Source organism: Carcharodon carcharias, chromosome 18 (assembly GCF_017639515.1).
Source record: "Carcharodon carcharias isolate sCarCar2 chromosome 18, sCarCar2.pri, whole genome shotgun sequence".
Taxonomy (NCBI): domain Eukaryota; kingdom Metazoa; phylum Chordata; class Chondrichthyes; order Lamniformes; family Lamnidae; genus Carcharodon; species Carcharodon carcharias.
In genome coordinates, this window is record NC_054484.1 from 7961279 (window position 1) to 7977117 (window position 15839).

The following is a 15839-nucleotide window of genomic DNA, read 5'->3' on the forward strand; positions in this document are numbered from 1 at the left end:
GGACATGTCCCGTCTTATCTCTTACTCATTTTTGTGAAGGGGTCTCATTGAACAGCTGGAAAAGGTTAACCTTCAGCTATATCATGGAGTCTTTGAGGCATTTGAAATGGACAGGAGTGAAATATTTGGAATATCAGAAGCATGAAATGGTGGGGACTGGGGGCATAAGCAAAGGACAAGGACGGTCAGAGTCATAGTGCTAGCCAGAGAAGAGAATAAATCAGTACAATCATCTGTTCATCTTGCCAGTGTCTTAACCACTGCCTCCTGCCACAGAGCAATGGGGTAATGTGTAGAGCCAACTAGTTCCTGAACAACAAGTGCCCTATGCAGGGTCTGCTTAATGTTTAGAGTTGCCAACTCTGGTTGGATGTATTCTGGAAGGTTTGCTCACGTAACCCCCTGTTTCTAACTGCCTGGTGCCATTGGTCACCTGATACACCCAATCCCCACATTTCCTCCTGACAACCAATCAGAAAGTGAAAAGATTGTTCCTTACTCAATTGGATAATTTGTGACTGTCTGTCAGACAACCTTTTCCCTCCATCTCCACCATTTTTTGTCATTAAGAAATTCAAAGTGTTCAAATAAAATAAAAAATCAGGTCTTGCAAGCAGAATTTAGGGAGCTAGGAAACAGACTAAAAAACAGGACCTCGAAGGTAGTAATCTCTGGATTACTTCTGGTGCTACGCGCTAGTGATTATAGAAATAGGAGGTTAGTTCAGATGAATGTGTGGCTGGAGAGATGGTGCAGGAGGGAGGGCTTTAGATTTCTGGGACATTGGGACCATTTCTGGGGACAGGGGGCTCTGTACAAGGTGGACGGGTTGCACCTGAACCGGAATGGAACCAACATCCTTGCGGGGAGGTTTGCAGGTGCTGTTGGGGAGGGTTTAAACTAACTTGGCAGGGGGGGTGGGATCCTGAGAGGAAGTTCAGCAGGAGGGGATGCACAGCCAAAATTAGAAGAGAAAGCAAGTGAGTCTGGAAGACATAGAAATTATAGGCCTGTTAAGGCACAAGGGAGTTTGGCAAGGTTGGATGATATTTATTTTAATGCAAGGAGTCTGACGGGTAAGGCAGGTGAGTTGAGGGCACAAATTAACACATGGAAGTATGATGTCATTGCTGTCACAGAGACATGGTTGAGAGAAGGGCAGGATTGGCAGCTCAATATTCCAGGATATAGGGTCTTCAGGCGAGACAAGGAAGAAGGTATAAGGGGAGGGGGTATTGCAATATTGATCAAGGAATCAATTCCAGGAGTAAGGAGGAATGACAACTTAGAAAGCTCCTCAAATGAAGCCATATGGAGAAAACTTCAACAAAAAAGGAGCAATCACATTGCTGGGAGTGTACTATAGGCCCCCAAACAGAGAGAAATAGAAGAGCAGATATGTAGGCAAATTTCAGAGAAGTGTAAAAACAAAAGGGTGGTAATAGTGGAGGATTTCAACTTCCCCAACATTAAGTGGGTTATTCATAGTGTGATAGGTTTAGAGGGAGCAGAGTTCTTAAAATGCATCCAGGAGAGATTTTTGAGCCAGTATGTAGAAGGTCCTGCAAGACAGGGGGCTGCCCTGGACTTAATGTTAGGGAATGAAGCCGGGCAAGTGGTAGAGGTATCGTTGGGGAAGCATTTTGCAGACAGTGATCATAACTCCATTAGATTCAAGGTTGTTATGGAAAGGACAAGGATGGGCCAGAAATCAGTGTTCTAAATTGGGGGAAGGCCGATTTTAATAAGAAGGAAATAGGGAGAGTACAGAGCCAACATATTCCAGTAAAGGTAAATAGTGTGACCAACAAATCCAGGGAAACCTGGATGTTGAGGAATATGCGGGATTGGATAAAGAGAAAAAGGGATGCTTATGGCAGATACCAAGGGCTCAAAACAGCGGAAGCCCTAGAGGAGTGTAGAATGTGTAGGGGGGAACTTAAAAAGGAAATTAGGAGAGCAAAAAGGGGGCATGAAGAAACATTGGCAGATAAAATAAAGGAAAATTTAAAGTTATTTTACAAGTACATTAAAAGTAAGAGGATAACTGGGGAAAGAGTAGGGCCCATTAAGGACCAAAGCGGTAATTTGTGTGTGGGGCTGGAAGACGTAGGTAGGGTTCTAAATGAATACTTTGTGTCGGCGTTCACAAGTGAGAGGGACAACGTGGGTATGGAAATCAGACAGAAGGACTGCGATATAATTAATCAGCATAGAAAGGGAGGAGGTTCTAAGTGGTCTGGCAGACTTAAAAGTAGATAAATCTCCAGGCCCAGATGTATTGAGTGAGGCAAGGGAGGAGATAGGCAAGGGTGCTGGCAATAATTTTCAATTACTCTCTGGCCACAGGAGAGGTGCCAGAGGACTGGAGGACAGCCAGTGTGGTGCCTTTATTCAAGAAGGGAGGAAGGGATAAACCAGAGAACTACAGGCCAGTCAGTCTAACCTCAGTGGTGGGGAAACTATTGGAAGCAATTATGAGGGACAGAATTAATCTACACTTGGAGGGGCAGGGATTAATCATGTTCAGTCATCATGGTTTTGTTAAGGGGAGTCATGTCTGAACAATTTGATTGAATTTTTTCAAAGAGGTGACCAGGTGTGTAGATGAGAGCAATGCATTTGACGTAGTCTACTTGGACTTCAGCAAGGCTTTTGATAAGGTCCCGCATGGGAGACTGATAATGAAGGTAAGAGCCCATAGGATCCAAGGCAATTTGGCAAATTGGATCCAGAATTGGATGAGTGGCAGGAAGCAGAGTGTGATGGTCGAGGGGTGTTTTTGTGACAGGATGCCTGTGTCCAGTAGGGTTCCACAGGGATCGGTGTTGGGTCCCTTGCTGTTTGTGGTATATATAAATGACTTGAATGTATGAGGGTTGATCAGTAAGTTCGCGGGTAACACGAAAATTGGTGGGGTGGTAAATAGTGAGGAGGATAGCCTTTAGATTACAGGAGGATATAGACGGGCTGGTCAGATGGGCTGATCAGTGGCAAATGGAATTTAAACCGGATAAACGTGAGGTGATGCACTGGGGCAGGACAAACAAGACACGGGAATACACGATGAATGGTAGGACACTGGGAAATACCGAGTATCAGAGAGACCTTGGTGTGCATGTCCACTGGTCCCTTAAGGTAGCGGGACAGTTAGATAAGGTGGTTAAGAAGGCGTATAGGATACTTGCCTTTATTAGCCAAGGCATAGAATATAAGTGCAGGGGAGTTATGCTGGAACTGTATAAAATGCTAGTTAGGCCACAGCTGGAGTATTGTGTGCAGTTCTGGAATCTGCTTTATAGGAAGGATGTGAGCGCAGAAGAGATTTACCAGGATGTTGCCTGGACTGGAGAGTTTTAGCTATGAGGAGAGATTGGATAGACTGGGGTTATTTTCCCTGGAGCAGAGGAGATTGAGGGGAGAACATGATTGAGGTGTATAAAATTATGAGGGGCTTAGATAGGGTAGACAGGCAGGAACTTTTCCCCTTGGTGGAGGGATCAATAACCAGGGGGGATAGATTTAAGGTAAGGGGCAGGAGGTTTAGAGGGAATGTGAGGAAGAATTTTTTCACCCAGAGGGTGGTGGGAATCTGGAACTCACTGCCTGAACGGGTGGTAAAGGCAGAAACCCTCATAACATTTAAGAAGTATTTGGATGTGCACTTGCGATGCCATGGTATACAGGGCTATGGGCCTAGTGCTGGAAAATAGGATTGGAATAGTTAGGTACTTGTTTGACTGGCTCAAGACTCGATGGGCCGAAGGGTCTTTTTCTGTGCTGTAAATCTCTATGACTCTATGACAATTTTATTATTAATGCCCTGATATCCAGTGTCCTAGAAATTAGTTTTTAATTTCTTGACACTCCAGGCCATTTCTGCAGAGCTGGCAAGGCATGGTTGGAATATTCTGGGGATGGAAGAACTGCAATCGCTGGAAATCTGAAATAAACACATAGGAATTTTCTCGAGGTGCCCACAGGTCATTCAGTCTGTGGGATGGGAAGGCAGGTCCTGATGTGTGCACATCAAAACAGCTCTAAATAATTTCTCATTCCACTAGCTGAGCTATCTGTGGGATACTCCTGAGTTTATTTTGACCCAGTTTTTAAGGCAGAACTAGGTAGATTCTTGATTAACAAGGGGGTGACAGGTTATCAGGCATAGTCAGGAATGTGGGGTTGAGGTTGCATCCAGATCAGCCATGATCTTATTGAATGGTGGAGCAGGCTCGAGGGGCTGGGTGGCCTACTCCTGCTCCTAATTCAAATGTTCATATGTATGGGCAGAAACCTTCCCTAGGAAATTAATCTGGTGGGATGGAGGTCGAGATACAAACTGGGGGTGCCTCCAGGAATCAGTGAGTAATCCCCACAAGTACTGCTGTAAGCAAGGCCAGTGAAAAAAATCACCAAGGTATCAAACAGAATTGTAATTATCTTCTCATTTCCTTTGACCACTTACAAATATTTCTCTAACCAATACATAAGATGTGGGTGGGGGGGGGGGGTCGTTTAACTGACAGTCAAGATGAGTGAAGCGTGTGTTTTATTTTCAATTGACCGTGTGAAGGGAGGAGGGTGGACCAATGAAAGGAGTGTGGGGGCAGGTGGGTAGTTTGAGGTGTGAGGTCATATGATAAATCCTCCAGGAACATCCCCAAGCAGAGTTGGCAGTGGAGTTTTTGAAAGCCAAGATTACATACACACAGTCTCGCAATCTGTGGAAGGGCTGTGCTTTTCGAATCTCACACATGATGTTCCCCTGCCATCTAGTGGCACCTGGACTTGTAAATTTAACCAGAAGCTACATTTAAGGATTCCTTCAACTAGGGGAATAATGCACTTAATTTTGGTGCTAAGTAATTTTTTTTAAGTTACCTTTCACACTCCCAGTTTATTTATTTATGCATAATTTAAAACTCGCAACTCTATGTCCTTTCCCTGATTCCCTACACTTGTCACCATCTGTCTCCATTACTCATATTCATGTCTAAGTATTATGTAGACTTATTTCCTGCTATGGCTTGCTGCTAACTTTATTTTAATCAATACTTGTTTTCCTCATTCCAAGTTTCCTGCTGCGTGCCTTCTTCGCTCCTCCCCCATTGCTTTATTTCTTCCTTTTTGTTCCTTTCCCAGCTCGTGAATTATGGAACTTTGCACTGTTGTGAAAATTCCTTGAAGGTAAGGTTGAAATGGGGGGATGGTGTGGAAGGTTGGGGGGGTGGGGGGAGAGGGATGGGTCCTTGCCTGAGGAGGAGGCCGGGAATGAGCTGAGCAATCGAGCACAGGCTCAGCATCTAGAAAGCCTTGGTCTGAGACCAATTCCTACTAATGGCCAGATGCGCCTGAACATAGGAACAGGAGGAGGCAATTCGGCCCCTTAAGTCTGTTCTGTTGTTTAACCAGACAGTGTCTGATCTATATCCCAGCTACATTTACCTGCCTTTGCACCATATCTCTTGATAACCCTTCCCCAAAAAAATCTGTTGATCTCAGTCTTTAAGATTTCAGTTGAGAAGATTTTTAGTGTGAGGATGGTGTGTTCATTTGTCTGTGGACTTATTTTTATAGGAAGGGCTATGTGGTCTGTTATTCTGGACTTACCAATATTGCCATAGTTAGAATTCTAGTATGTTTTACTTTCATTACATCATCTCCTTCAGAAAATATCAACGAATTACAAAGACGCAGCGACAGCAAAAATTGCACATGGTCCCTTGGGGGAGGAATGGGCTCCTCTCATTCTGCACACTTGCCTGTTCTTACTCCAAACTCAACCATTTATTTTTAATCATGCATTCTACTATCTATTCCAACTCGACGGGTGTTGGGTTTATTTTTTAATCATTGTGCCTGGTCGCAGTCTCTGTTCAGCTTTGTAAAGAAGCTGGCTACAATTTTAAAGGGATGCAGAAACAGAGACACCTCTGTAAATCTTTGAAGGTGGCAGGACAAGTCGATAAATCTGTTTTTAAGAAAAAAACAATATGGGATGCTGGGCTTTATAAATAGAAGCATAGAGAACAGAAGCAAGGATGTTCTGCAAAACCTTTTTAAATCACTGGTTAGTCCCCATCTGGTACATTGTGTTCAATTCTGGGCACCACATTTTCGGAATGATGTGAAGGTCTTAGAGAAAGATTTACTAGAATGGTACCTGGGATGAGGGACTCCAGCTGTGCAGGGAAGTTGGGGTTGCTCTCCTTCAAGTAGAAATGGTTAATGTGTGATTCCATAGAGATGCTTAATTCCACAGAGATGCTTAAAGTTATGAGGGGTTAAAATAGAGTAGATATAGAGAAACTGTTTCCACTGGCAAGAGGGTCGGTAACCAGAAGACACAGATTTTAGATAATTGGTTATGATCTGGAACGCACTGCCCAAAAAGGCGATGGAAGCAGATTCAAAAGTAACTTTCGAAAGGGTATTAGATAAATACTTAAAAAAAAAAGAAAAAAATTGCAGTGCCTTGGGGGCAGAGGAAGAGGGTGCAGAATTAATTGTGTAGCTCTTCAAAGAGCTGGCATAGGCACAATGGCCAAATGGCCTTCCCAAGCTGTTTCATTCTATGATACTGCAAAGGTGTCAGTGAATGTGGTGTTTTTCAGTAATGAAAAATGGGTTGACAGAACTAGCCGCTCATTTCACACCATGCCCAATATTCCCCTCACCCCTATAATCGGACATGATGCAAGACTTGTGATCGATTTGCTGTGAGACCTAGAGCGATCAAAACCAATTTCATCCAACACCACTCACCCCTCCCCAGCACCCCCCGGTCAAACTATTCCTTTGGTGCCTGATTGGTGCCCGCCCCTTGATGGATCAGGATGAAGGGCAGTGGAGGAGTGCCAGGGCAATTCCTGCCTGCATGTCCTTCTCTCTGTGCAGATCTAGAGAGAAACAGAGTTTATGTTTCAAATCCATATGGCTCTTCTTCAGATGGAAGGGATCATTAACAGTGCTGTCAAGCAGCACCTACTCAGCAATAGCCTGCTCACTGACGCTAAATTTGGGTTCTGCCAAGGCCACTCAGCTCCTGATATCATTATAGCCTTGGTACAAACACAGACAAAAGAGCTGAACTTGAGAGGTGAGATGAGACTGACTGCCCTTGACATCAAGGCAGCCTTTGACCTGCAAGTTCCCCACCAAGCCAGACATCATCCTGATTTGGAAATATATCGCCTTTCCTTCAAGGTCACTGGGACAAAATCCTGGAACTCCCTTCCTAACAACACTGTGGGACTATTTGCGCTACTAGGACTGCAGCGGTTCAAGAAGATTGCTCACCATCGCCTTCTCAAGGACAATTAGGGATAGGCAATAAATGAGTAATGCCCTCATCCCATGAAAAAAATGAAACAATAGTCAAGTCTAGAGGTAACAAAGACATGGATGAAAGTTTTAGCAACTGACAAGCTGTGGCCAGGATGGAGTTAGGCAATGTTACAGAGGTGGAAATAGGCAGTCTTAGTGATGGCATGGAAACATGGTCAGAAGTTCATCTTGGGGCCAAATATGAAACCAAGTTGCAACTCAGTTCCTGATATCATTACAGCCTCGGCCAGAGAGCAGAATGGAATTGTTTGCTAGCGAGCGAAGGTTTTGCTGGAAATTGAAGAAAATGGCGTCAGTCTTCCAATATCTAGTTGAAAGAATTGCTGCTTATCCAGTACTGGATGTCATATAAGCAGTCTGACAGATTTAGAGACAATAGAGGGGCTGAGAGAGTTGGTGGTCAGGTGGAGTTGGGTGTTTTTAGCATACATGTGAAAAGCAATGCCATGCTTTCAGACGATGGCGCTGAGTGAGGCAGCATGGGATGGGGCCAAAGATAGGGGGATACCAGGGGTAATGATGCAGGAGCAAGAAGAGAAGCCAGCACAAGTGATTCTCTGGTAGATTAGATATATAAGAATGGAACCAGGTGAGTGCAATCTGACCCAGCTGGACAACAATGGAGAGGCATTGGAGAAGATTGGTGTGGTCAAGCACATAAAACGCTGCACAGGTCGAAAAGGATAAGGATGGATCGTTTACCTTTGTCACAGTCACATAGACTCACTTGCAACTTTGATAAGAGCTGTTTTGGCATTGTGGGAGGTGTGGAAACCTGATTGGAGGGATCCAAACATGGAGCACTGGGAAAGATGGGCATGGATTTGGGAGATTCAAGGACTCTGCGGAGGAAAGAGAGGTTGGCGATAGAATGGTAGTTTGCAGGATGGAGGATCATGGGTTTTTTTTTGTGGAGAGGGGTGATGACAGCAGATAGAAGGAGAGAAGGACAACACCTGAAGAGGGAAAACTATGTGTCAGCTAAAAAAACCCCACAGTGGCAGATCCACCCATAGTTTTCTGATTCTCTGTTGACTCAGTCCCTGGTTAAAATCCTACTCACTGATAACGCAACTTGGTGCCTTTGGATGGGTGTAACCATGGAGCACTCTTTGCAATCAACATCAGCCAACAATTGGCAAAATCCAGTATAGCAGCGTATGAACAGGGGGAGTTTAGCCCCTCAACTTTGTTTCTGCCAGTGCTAACCTGTATCTTAACTCCATCTTCCCAGCTTGGTCTGTATCCTTTAATAACCTTACCTAAAAAAAAAACTATCAATTTAGAACCATAGAAAGTTACAGTGCAGAAAGAGGCCATTCAATCCATCATGTCTGAGCCAGCCAGAAAAAGATGCAAAAGAAACTAGCCACTCATTTTTATCCCACTTTACAGCACCCGGTCCGTGGCCTTGCAGTTACAACACTTTTGTTGTAGATCCAGGTACCTTTTAAATTCGATTTCAGTTTTGAAATTTTCAATTGACCCCCCAACCCACCCCAGCCACCGTCTCAATAGTTCTGGCAGGGGAGGAAGTTCCAATATCTTTTGTGCCCTGACATCACCCCTAAGCAGCCTGGCTCCGATTTTAAGGTTATGCTTCTTGTTCTAGACATTGCACCCCCCACCACCGCAACCAGAGGAAATAGTTCCTCGCTATCAAACCCCTTAACCATCTTAAACACCTCAATTAAGTCATCCCTCAATCTATACTTGATGGAATACAAGCCTACCTGTGCAACCTGTCCTCATAAACCCTTCTAGTCCCAGTACCATTCTGCTGAATCTGTGCTGCACAGCTGTCGAGGCCAATATATCCTTCCCGAGCTGTACATTTAATAACCAATGATGTCTGCAATCGAACTTGGGGACGCTGATGATGCACATTAGGATTGGCTTTAGCTTACATCTGGACCAGCGTTTAACTGCAAAATCTAATGACCATTAGCGCCACAGTCTATCATTTAGAACACTCTGCTCTCAGTGCTGAATTACTGTCCTCTGCTAGCATGTGAGCCCAATTAAAATGCCTTTTAGAAGCGATTATTGCTTTGCTAAGTTCTTTTCTTTGCTCGTCCAAAGCTGTCCTATTGGGAAAATTCCTGCAGCAATCATTTTCAACTATAATGTTAAAGCAACTCTGCGTGGTTAAAAACCAATAAACACAGATTGCTACCCCAGCTGGAATTTGTCCCAGATCTCCAAATGGCCTTGGGATGAAAACAGCTTTCCTCATTTACCAGAAACCTGTGAGAGATCAGTCTCCATGCAGACTCTATAAAATCTTTCTGTTCCTGTTGTTTGGTTTCTTTATTTAATCGATGTGTTGGCTAGCTGGCAACTGAAGCAGGGTTACCATTCAGTCACTATCCTATAGACTCCCGAGTTTAAGAAAAAGTAGAGAGTGGCTTGCATTTATATAGCGCCTTTCAGGACCAAAGCATTTTGCAGCCAATGAAGTACTTTTGCAGTGTAGTCACTGTTGTAACATAAGAAACACAGCAGCCAATTTGTGCACAAGCTCCCACAAATAGCGCTGTGATAATGACCAGGTAATCTGTCTTTGTCATGTTGATTGTCCAGGACCCTGGGGAGAACTCCCCTGCTCCTCTTGTGTCACTCCCCCCACCACTATTCTGCGCAAGCTCTGGTTCAAAGGCCTTCAAATCTTCAGGGCTGCATGGCAGTAGAGGGCATTCTAGGAGATGCTTCATCACTTGTGATACCTCCCCACAATCACAGTGGACAGAATTCATTTGGCTGTATGCCTATATAGGGATTTTGCAATGGCCGACACCAATCCTGAGGTGATTGAGACACAGTCAAGCAGGTCATGTTTCGCAGGTGCCTGATGGCTGGATTCCTTTGAGTCATTGGTCAACTGATCTACAGATGACAGCACAAATGTTACCCAACCAGCAAGGCAGCAGCTGTGGGGGCTGCAGTATAGGCACTCGCCTTCAAAATAGTGTCACGGGATCTTGTACATCCACTTGCGATGCTGCCTCAATTTAATGTCTCATCTGAAAGACGGCACATCCAACAATGCAGCACTCCTTCAGCGTCAGCTTGATTTTTGTGCCCAAGCCCTGGAATGGGAGTTGAATCCCCGAGCTTCTGACTTTAGGGTGAGAATGCCAGCAACTGAGCCACAGCTGGAAGAATGAGAGGTGATCTCGTTGAAGCATATGAGATCTGAAGAGGACCTGAAAGGGTAGACAGTGAGAGGCTGTTACCGCTCGATGGAGAGTCCTTGAGCATATTCAAGGCAGAAGGTGACACATTTTTGGACTCTTAAGGGAATCAAGGTCCATGTAGCGTACTCTTCCTATTTTTCTTATGGTTTTATATATGGTTTTAAAGGTGGGGGCAGGAACAGAGAGATCTGAGGGTCTACATACACGAATCTTTTAAGGAGGCTAAGCAAGTTGAGAAGCTATTAAAAAGCGATACAGGAGCTTTGGCTTTATTAATGGAGACAAAGAGCACAAAAACATGGAAGTTAAGGAGCCTTTAGAAACTACTGGGTAGGCCTTAGCTGGAGTACTGGAGTATTCTGGACACTGCATTTCAGGAAGAACATCAATGCCTTTGAGAGGATGTGGGGGTAATTTACTAAAATGGTATCAGGGATGAGGGAGTTCAGTTATGTGCTGAGACTAGAGAAGCTGGGATTTTCCCCTCAGGACAGAAAGGAGTAAGTGGAAATTTCATAGAGGCCCTCAAAATATGAGAGGTTTTGATGGTTGATAGGGAGACACTGTGTCCCCTGGCAGGAGGGTCAGTAACCAGCTCTTTAGCTGTACATACCGGATTTTTTTGGCAAGTAGAGCTCTTGCTCCTTAGGGATATTAACAAGTTCTGTATCATATTGAATTCTCTTTTACACACATCTTTTACCCATTAATAGAATTCCCAGTTTACTGTGGGCAGTCTCTGTCTCATCCAGTTTAAGGTTGCCCTTACCAAATCTGGAATCTTAGTAGCTGTTTCACAACACCCTCTTTCAAACACAACAATGAACTTGATCATATCATGAAAGCAATTAAATAAATATTCACACACTGCCTCATCCACTTGCTATGCTGCCTCAATTTAATGTTTCATCTGCCTCATTGTTAAATTGAACATGGCACAGTCGCTTATTGGTTCTAAGACTTATTGTTGCAAAAAACTATCTTGAACTTAGTCAAAAAATTCACTGCCTTTCTGACTGAATTCCAACTCCAGTCAGAATCAGCAGGATGATGCTGAGATTATCATTGTCTGTGCGAGGTAGGAACTTCCCACTGGCACCAATATAAAAGCATTTGTGCATGGGTTCCCATTCATCTCAGTCCTTGCTGAACAGCAATGAATTACTTCAACAAATGGAGTCACATTTTTATTTATTTTTTAAATCTATTGTGCAGAGTGCATGACCTCCCGACAGACACAGGACCTTCTGAAATATCGATGAGCTGCCAAGTATTTTATGCAGCGTTTTATGTTGGAACAGAGAGCTCTAGAACTGGTGCGTGGAACAACTGAAGCACTTGGGTGCCCTTGAAGGTCACGTGTCCTTTAATAACTGAAGCGTCGCTATTTTTAGGATTCTTGCTTTTGATTGTATTTGATGAGTTATATTTCAGACTTGATTCTCAACAACTTTTAATCAACTTAAGAGGTGACCTGTTTCTTTTTTTGCCTGCATATTTCAGATTTTGAACTTGAACATGTTGGTAATAAGATAGGAACAGGAGGCCATTCAGCCTCTTAAAACTGTTCTGCCATTCAGTTAGATCATAGCTGATCTAAACATCAGCCCTATTCATCTACACTTCTTCATAATCCATAGTTCCCTTAACCTACTGAAAACCTGTTAATCTGTTTGTGAAAGTTCCAATTGCCTCTCAGCATCCACATTCTTTTGGAGAAAGACTTCCAGATTCCAGCCATCATTCTTCCCTTTACCCATTGTGTGGTAATGTTCTTCCTGATTACCCCACTAGAGGAAAAGTTTCTCTGCATATTTTAACTACCTCAATTTCCCCTTCAACTTTTTAAACTCAAGAATTCAAGCCAAGATACGCAACCTCACCTATAACCTTTGAGTTTAAACCCTGGTATCCTACCAGTGAGCAGGACCAGGTTCGATTCCCATATCGCCAACAGACTCAGGGTTATGTCCCATTCCACCTGCAGGCTGGTTAAGCTCCCATTCCATACTTGTTCCTCTGTAAGACGCTAATTGAAGTTTGTGTGTTGTTTTAGGTGTATATTCCCAACAGGACAGCCATCATTCTTGCTTGCGTGGACATTAACAAATGAAGCCAAAGGAAGCTCAGCAGAGTGACCGGAGCCTGGTGCCAAAGAGGAAGACTTGGAAAAGCTGCTGCACGTCCGAACACTGCCCCCACACCCCCCTCTACGCCCCCCCCCTCATCCCTACACCCCCAATAACCCATAAACAACTGTGTAACTTCTATGTTTTACTCCTGTAGACAATGCAGCTGTACACACCCACTCGTGGCTCTCTCTCTCTCTCTCTCTCTCTGTCAATTGTACAATCTTAAAGATGCTGGTTTAGAAATGTTGAATGCAGTCAGTCCATGTCTCAACATGGATGTTTAGACCAGCTACAGCATCACAGCTCGAACAGGAAAGAAGCATCAACAGAAATAATAAACTGCTATTCTGGCTGGGGAGAGATGTGTGGAGAGCTTATTCCTGCGAGGGGAAATATACCTGTGTTTTATAGAAGGTTGTAAGGGGTTAATTTGGACACTTATTTGTGTTAGTTTATAGTATTCATGTTTCATTGAGTTGAATGAAGGGTGACATTGAGGAGTTCCAACCCAACTGCTCACTGCAGGCAAACTTCTGGCAATCTTAACACCTGGAACAAAGAAGTGAAAATCAGAAGTGACTGTTTTGGTTCCCCCTCCAGTTTGGGATTCCCCCCACCCCCACACCGCACCCTCACTGCTCAGTTCACCCACAGTACACAGTACCTTTCTTGATTGATGATGCGAAGATGCATTGTTGAGAACGTCACCAGTCATCTGCATTGTGACCCTGCTTTACCAGACTTAACCTCGCCACCTGCCCCCACACCTAATGCATGGGTCAGTCTTTAGAAGTAGAGCCACAATATTGGGCCAGTAATTGTAGATGATGAGGCAGAGATTGCCCCTTGATAGACATGCTTCTCCCTTTTTATTTATAGATAGAAATTGGCTGAATTAGGGAGCATTATACATAAAAGAAAGTGGAACACAAAATTCAAATTAAACATAACCTTATAAACTTTATAATTGTACAAGCTTGAAAAGTAGAAATATGGAATAAATAGAATATGAGAGATAGCAGTAGCATGCTGCTCAGGTTTCTGGGTTCGAACAAACTTTTCGATCCCTCATTAAACTCTTGCACACACTGAAGCAGCCACTGATCAACTGTACCTGTGTTGCTCTGAGATTAGACAGATATCTTGCAGTAAAGAGGAAAGCAATTCATTTCTTGGAGTTTAGTTTTCCTCAAGCATTTCTCTTGTTAAGGTGTTTGTGTAAATTCATTTGTAATTTTCAGCTGTAGCTCAGAGGGTAGCAATCTGAGTCAGAAGGTCGTGGACTCAAACTCCACTCCAGTGACTGGAGCCCCCAGTCCAGTGTGCTCACTCTGCTGGTATCAAAGGAGGGACAGTACTGAGGGCGTGCTGCACTGTCGGAGGGGCAGTGCTGCACTGTTGGAAGTGTCATTTTGTTCTCGCAGCATTGTGGGGTAAAATTCATCCTTCAACCAACAGCCCCAAAATTAGACTGACTAACCATATTCTATTACTGATTGAGATCTTGCTGCAAGTTTTGGTCTAAGTAGTAACAGTGAGTGTGCTGTAAGAAGTTAATTAACTGTGAAACACCATTAGGTGGCCTGAGGACATGGCAAAGCTTTCACTCAATTAAAATGAATATGTTAACAACGGCATTAAAATAACACACCAAAAAATAATAGTTTACATAAAATTAAATCCAGTCGCCTGTTGGCGAATTTAACAACAATCCTAATGATTAAAGCAGTTGTTTTGATGATTTGCAATGGGGGTTAAAAGAAACTGGAAGAACTGGCAGGACACAGCATAGTCAGCATCTGAAAAAGGATAGTGCCTGCTGTGTATTTTGGTGTTTGCAGTTTTTGTTATCTGCACCATGTCCACCAGCTTAAATCTGAAGCCACAAATAGGTGATGTTTCTGAAGTGCAATATTACATGTAATTTACAACACCGAAACAGACCATTTGGCCTTACTGGTCTACTCTGGTATTTGTGCTTCACGCAAACTCCTTGCACCCTACTTCATCTAATCCTATCAAAATAACCTGGTAAACCACTTTCCCTGAAGGAGAGTCTGAAGCTCTGAAGAAAGGTCATACAGAATTGAAACATTAACTCTGTTTCTCTCTCTACAGATGCTGCCAGACCTGCTGAGTTTTCTCAGCATTTTCTGTTTTTATTTCAGATTTCCAACATCCGCAGTATTTTGATTTTTTTCTTTTTCCCTCGTGTTTATCCCCTTTAAATGCATCTGTGCTATTTGCCTCAACTACTATGTGGTGGTAAATTCCACATTCTCACCACTCTCCGGGTAAAGAAGTTTCTCCTGAATTCCTGATCGAATTTATTTATATTTACACTTATATTTATGTCCCTAGTTTTGAACTACCCCACAAGTAAACACCTTTGCTGCATCTGGTTAAGATTGCTGACTGTGAGTTGTGATAAATTAGTGCATGAGAAAGGAACATTTTTTTAAAAATCAAATATAAGAAACAGAAATCAAATGTTCATCTGTTAATTCTGGGCATCAAATGTGCTCAAAGTTTGAGCCTAGTGGAATCATATCTCAAATTCCCAGTGTTTGATCTGTAGCTGGTGACGATCCCATGAAAGCCTTAATAACTGACTAGTGACCATCATGGGACAGTGGGAGCAGATAGTACCTTTTCTCCTGAGAACGGACATGGCATTCAGTTTACGTTTTAGCAATCCCTGTGCATCCCATTTGACAAGAGTGGTGAAGCACCTAGTTTAGATGTGCTTACAGTCCTTCATTGCTTCTCCATAGAACTCTGTTGCTGAATTGGTATTTACCTTATGCGGTATCTCAAAGGCTGCGATTTGTGAGGACTGTTAGAGAATCTTACAACAGAGCAGGAGGATATTTAGCCTTTTCTGCCTGTGTCGGCTCTTTGAAAGAGTTATCCATTTCTTTTCCCTTTCAAGTACATAACCAATTTCCTCTTGAAAGTTCCTATTGAATCTGCTTCCATCACCCTTTAGGCAGCACATTCCAGATCACAACAACTCACTGTGTAGAAGATTCTCCTCCTCCGCCTTCTGGTTCTCATACTAATCACCTTAAATCCATATGACCTGGTTGCCAATCCTCTTGCCAGCGGAATCAGTTTGTCCTTGATCAAAACCCTTCATAATTTTGAACCCAAATGAAATAGT

At 43.4% G+C, this 15839-nt stretch overlaps 1 protein-coding gene across 3 annotated transcripts in view; it reads left to right on the plus strand.

Annotated features, from left to right (window-relative positions):
* Window positions 1-14858, plus strand: part of gbe1b (glucan (1,4-alpha-), branching enzyme 1b) — a 600154-nt gene extending 585296 nt beyond the window's left edge. For 2 of the 3 annotated variants that reach the window (XM_041211103.1, XM_041211105.1), the window contains one exon: window positions 12601-14858. In XM_041211103.1, the coding sequence (XP_041067037.1) occupies window positions 12601-12657 (57 nt within the window). In that variant the 3' untranslated portion in view covers window positions 12658-14858. Of the gene's footprint in view, window positions 1-5142; window positions 5188-12600 lie in introns of all 3 variants that reach the window. The other variant, XM_041211102.1, reaches the window with a different exon arrangement.
* Window positions 14859-15839: the final 981 nt, after the last annotated feature.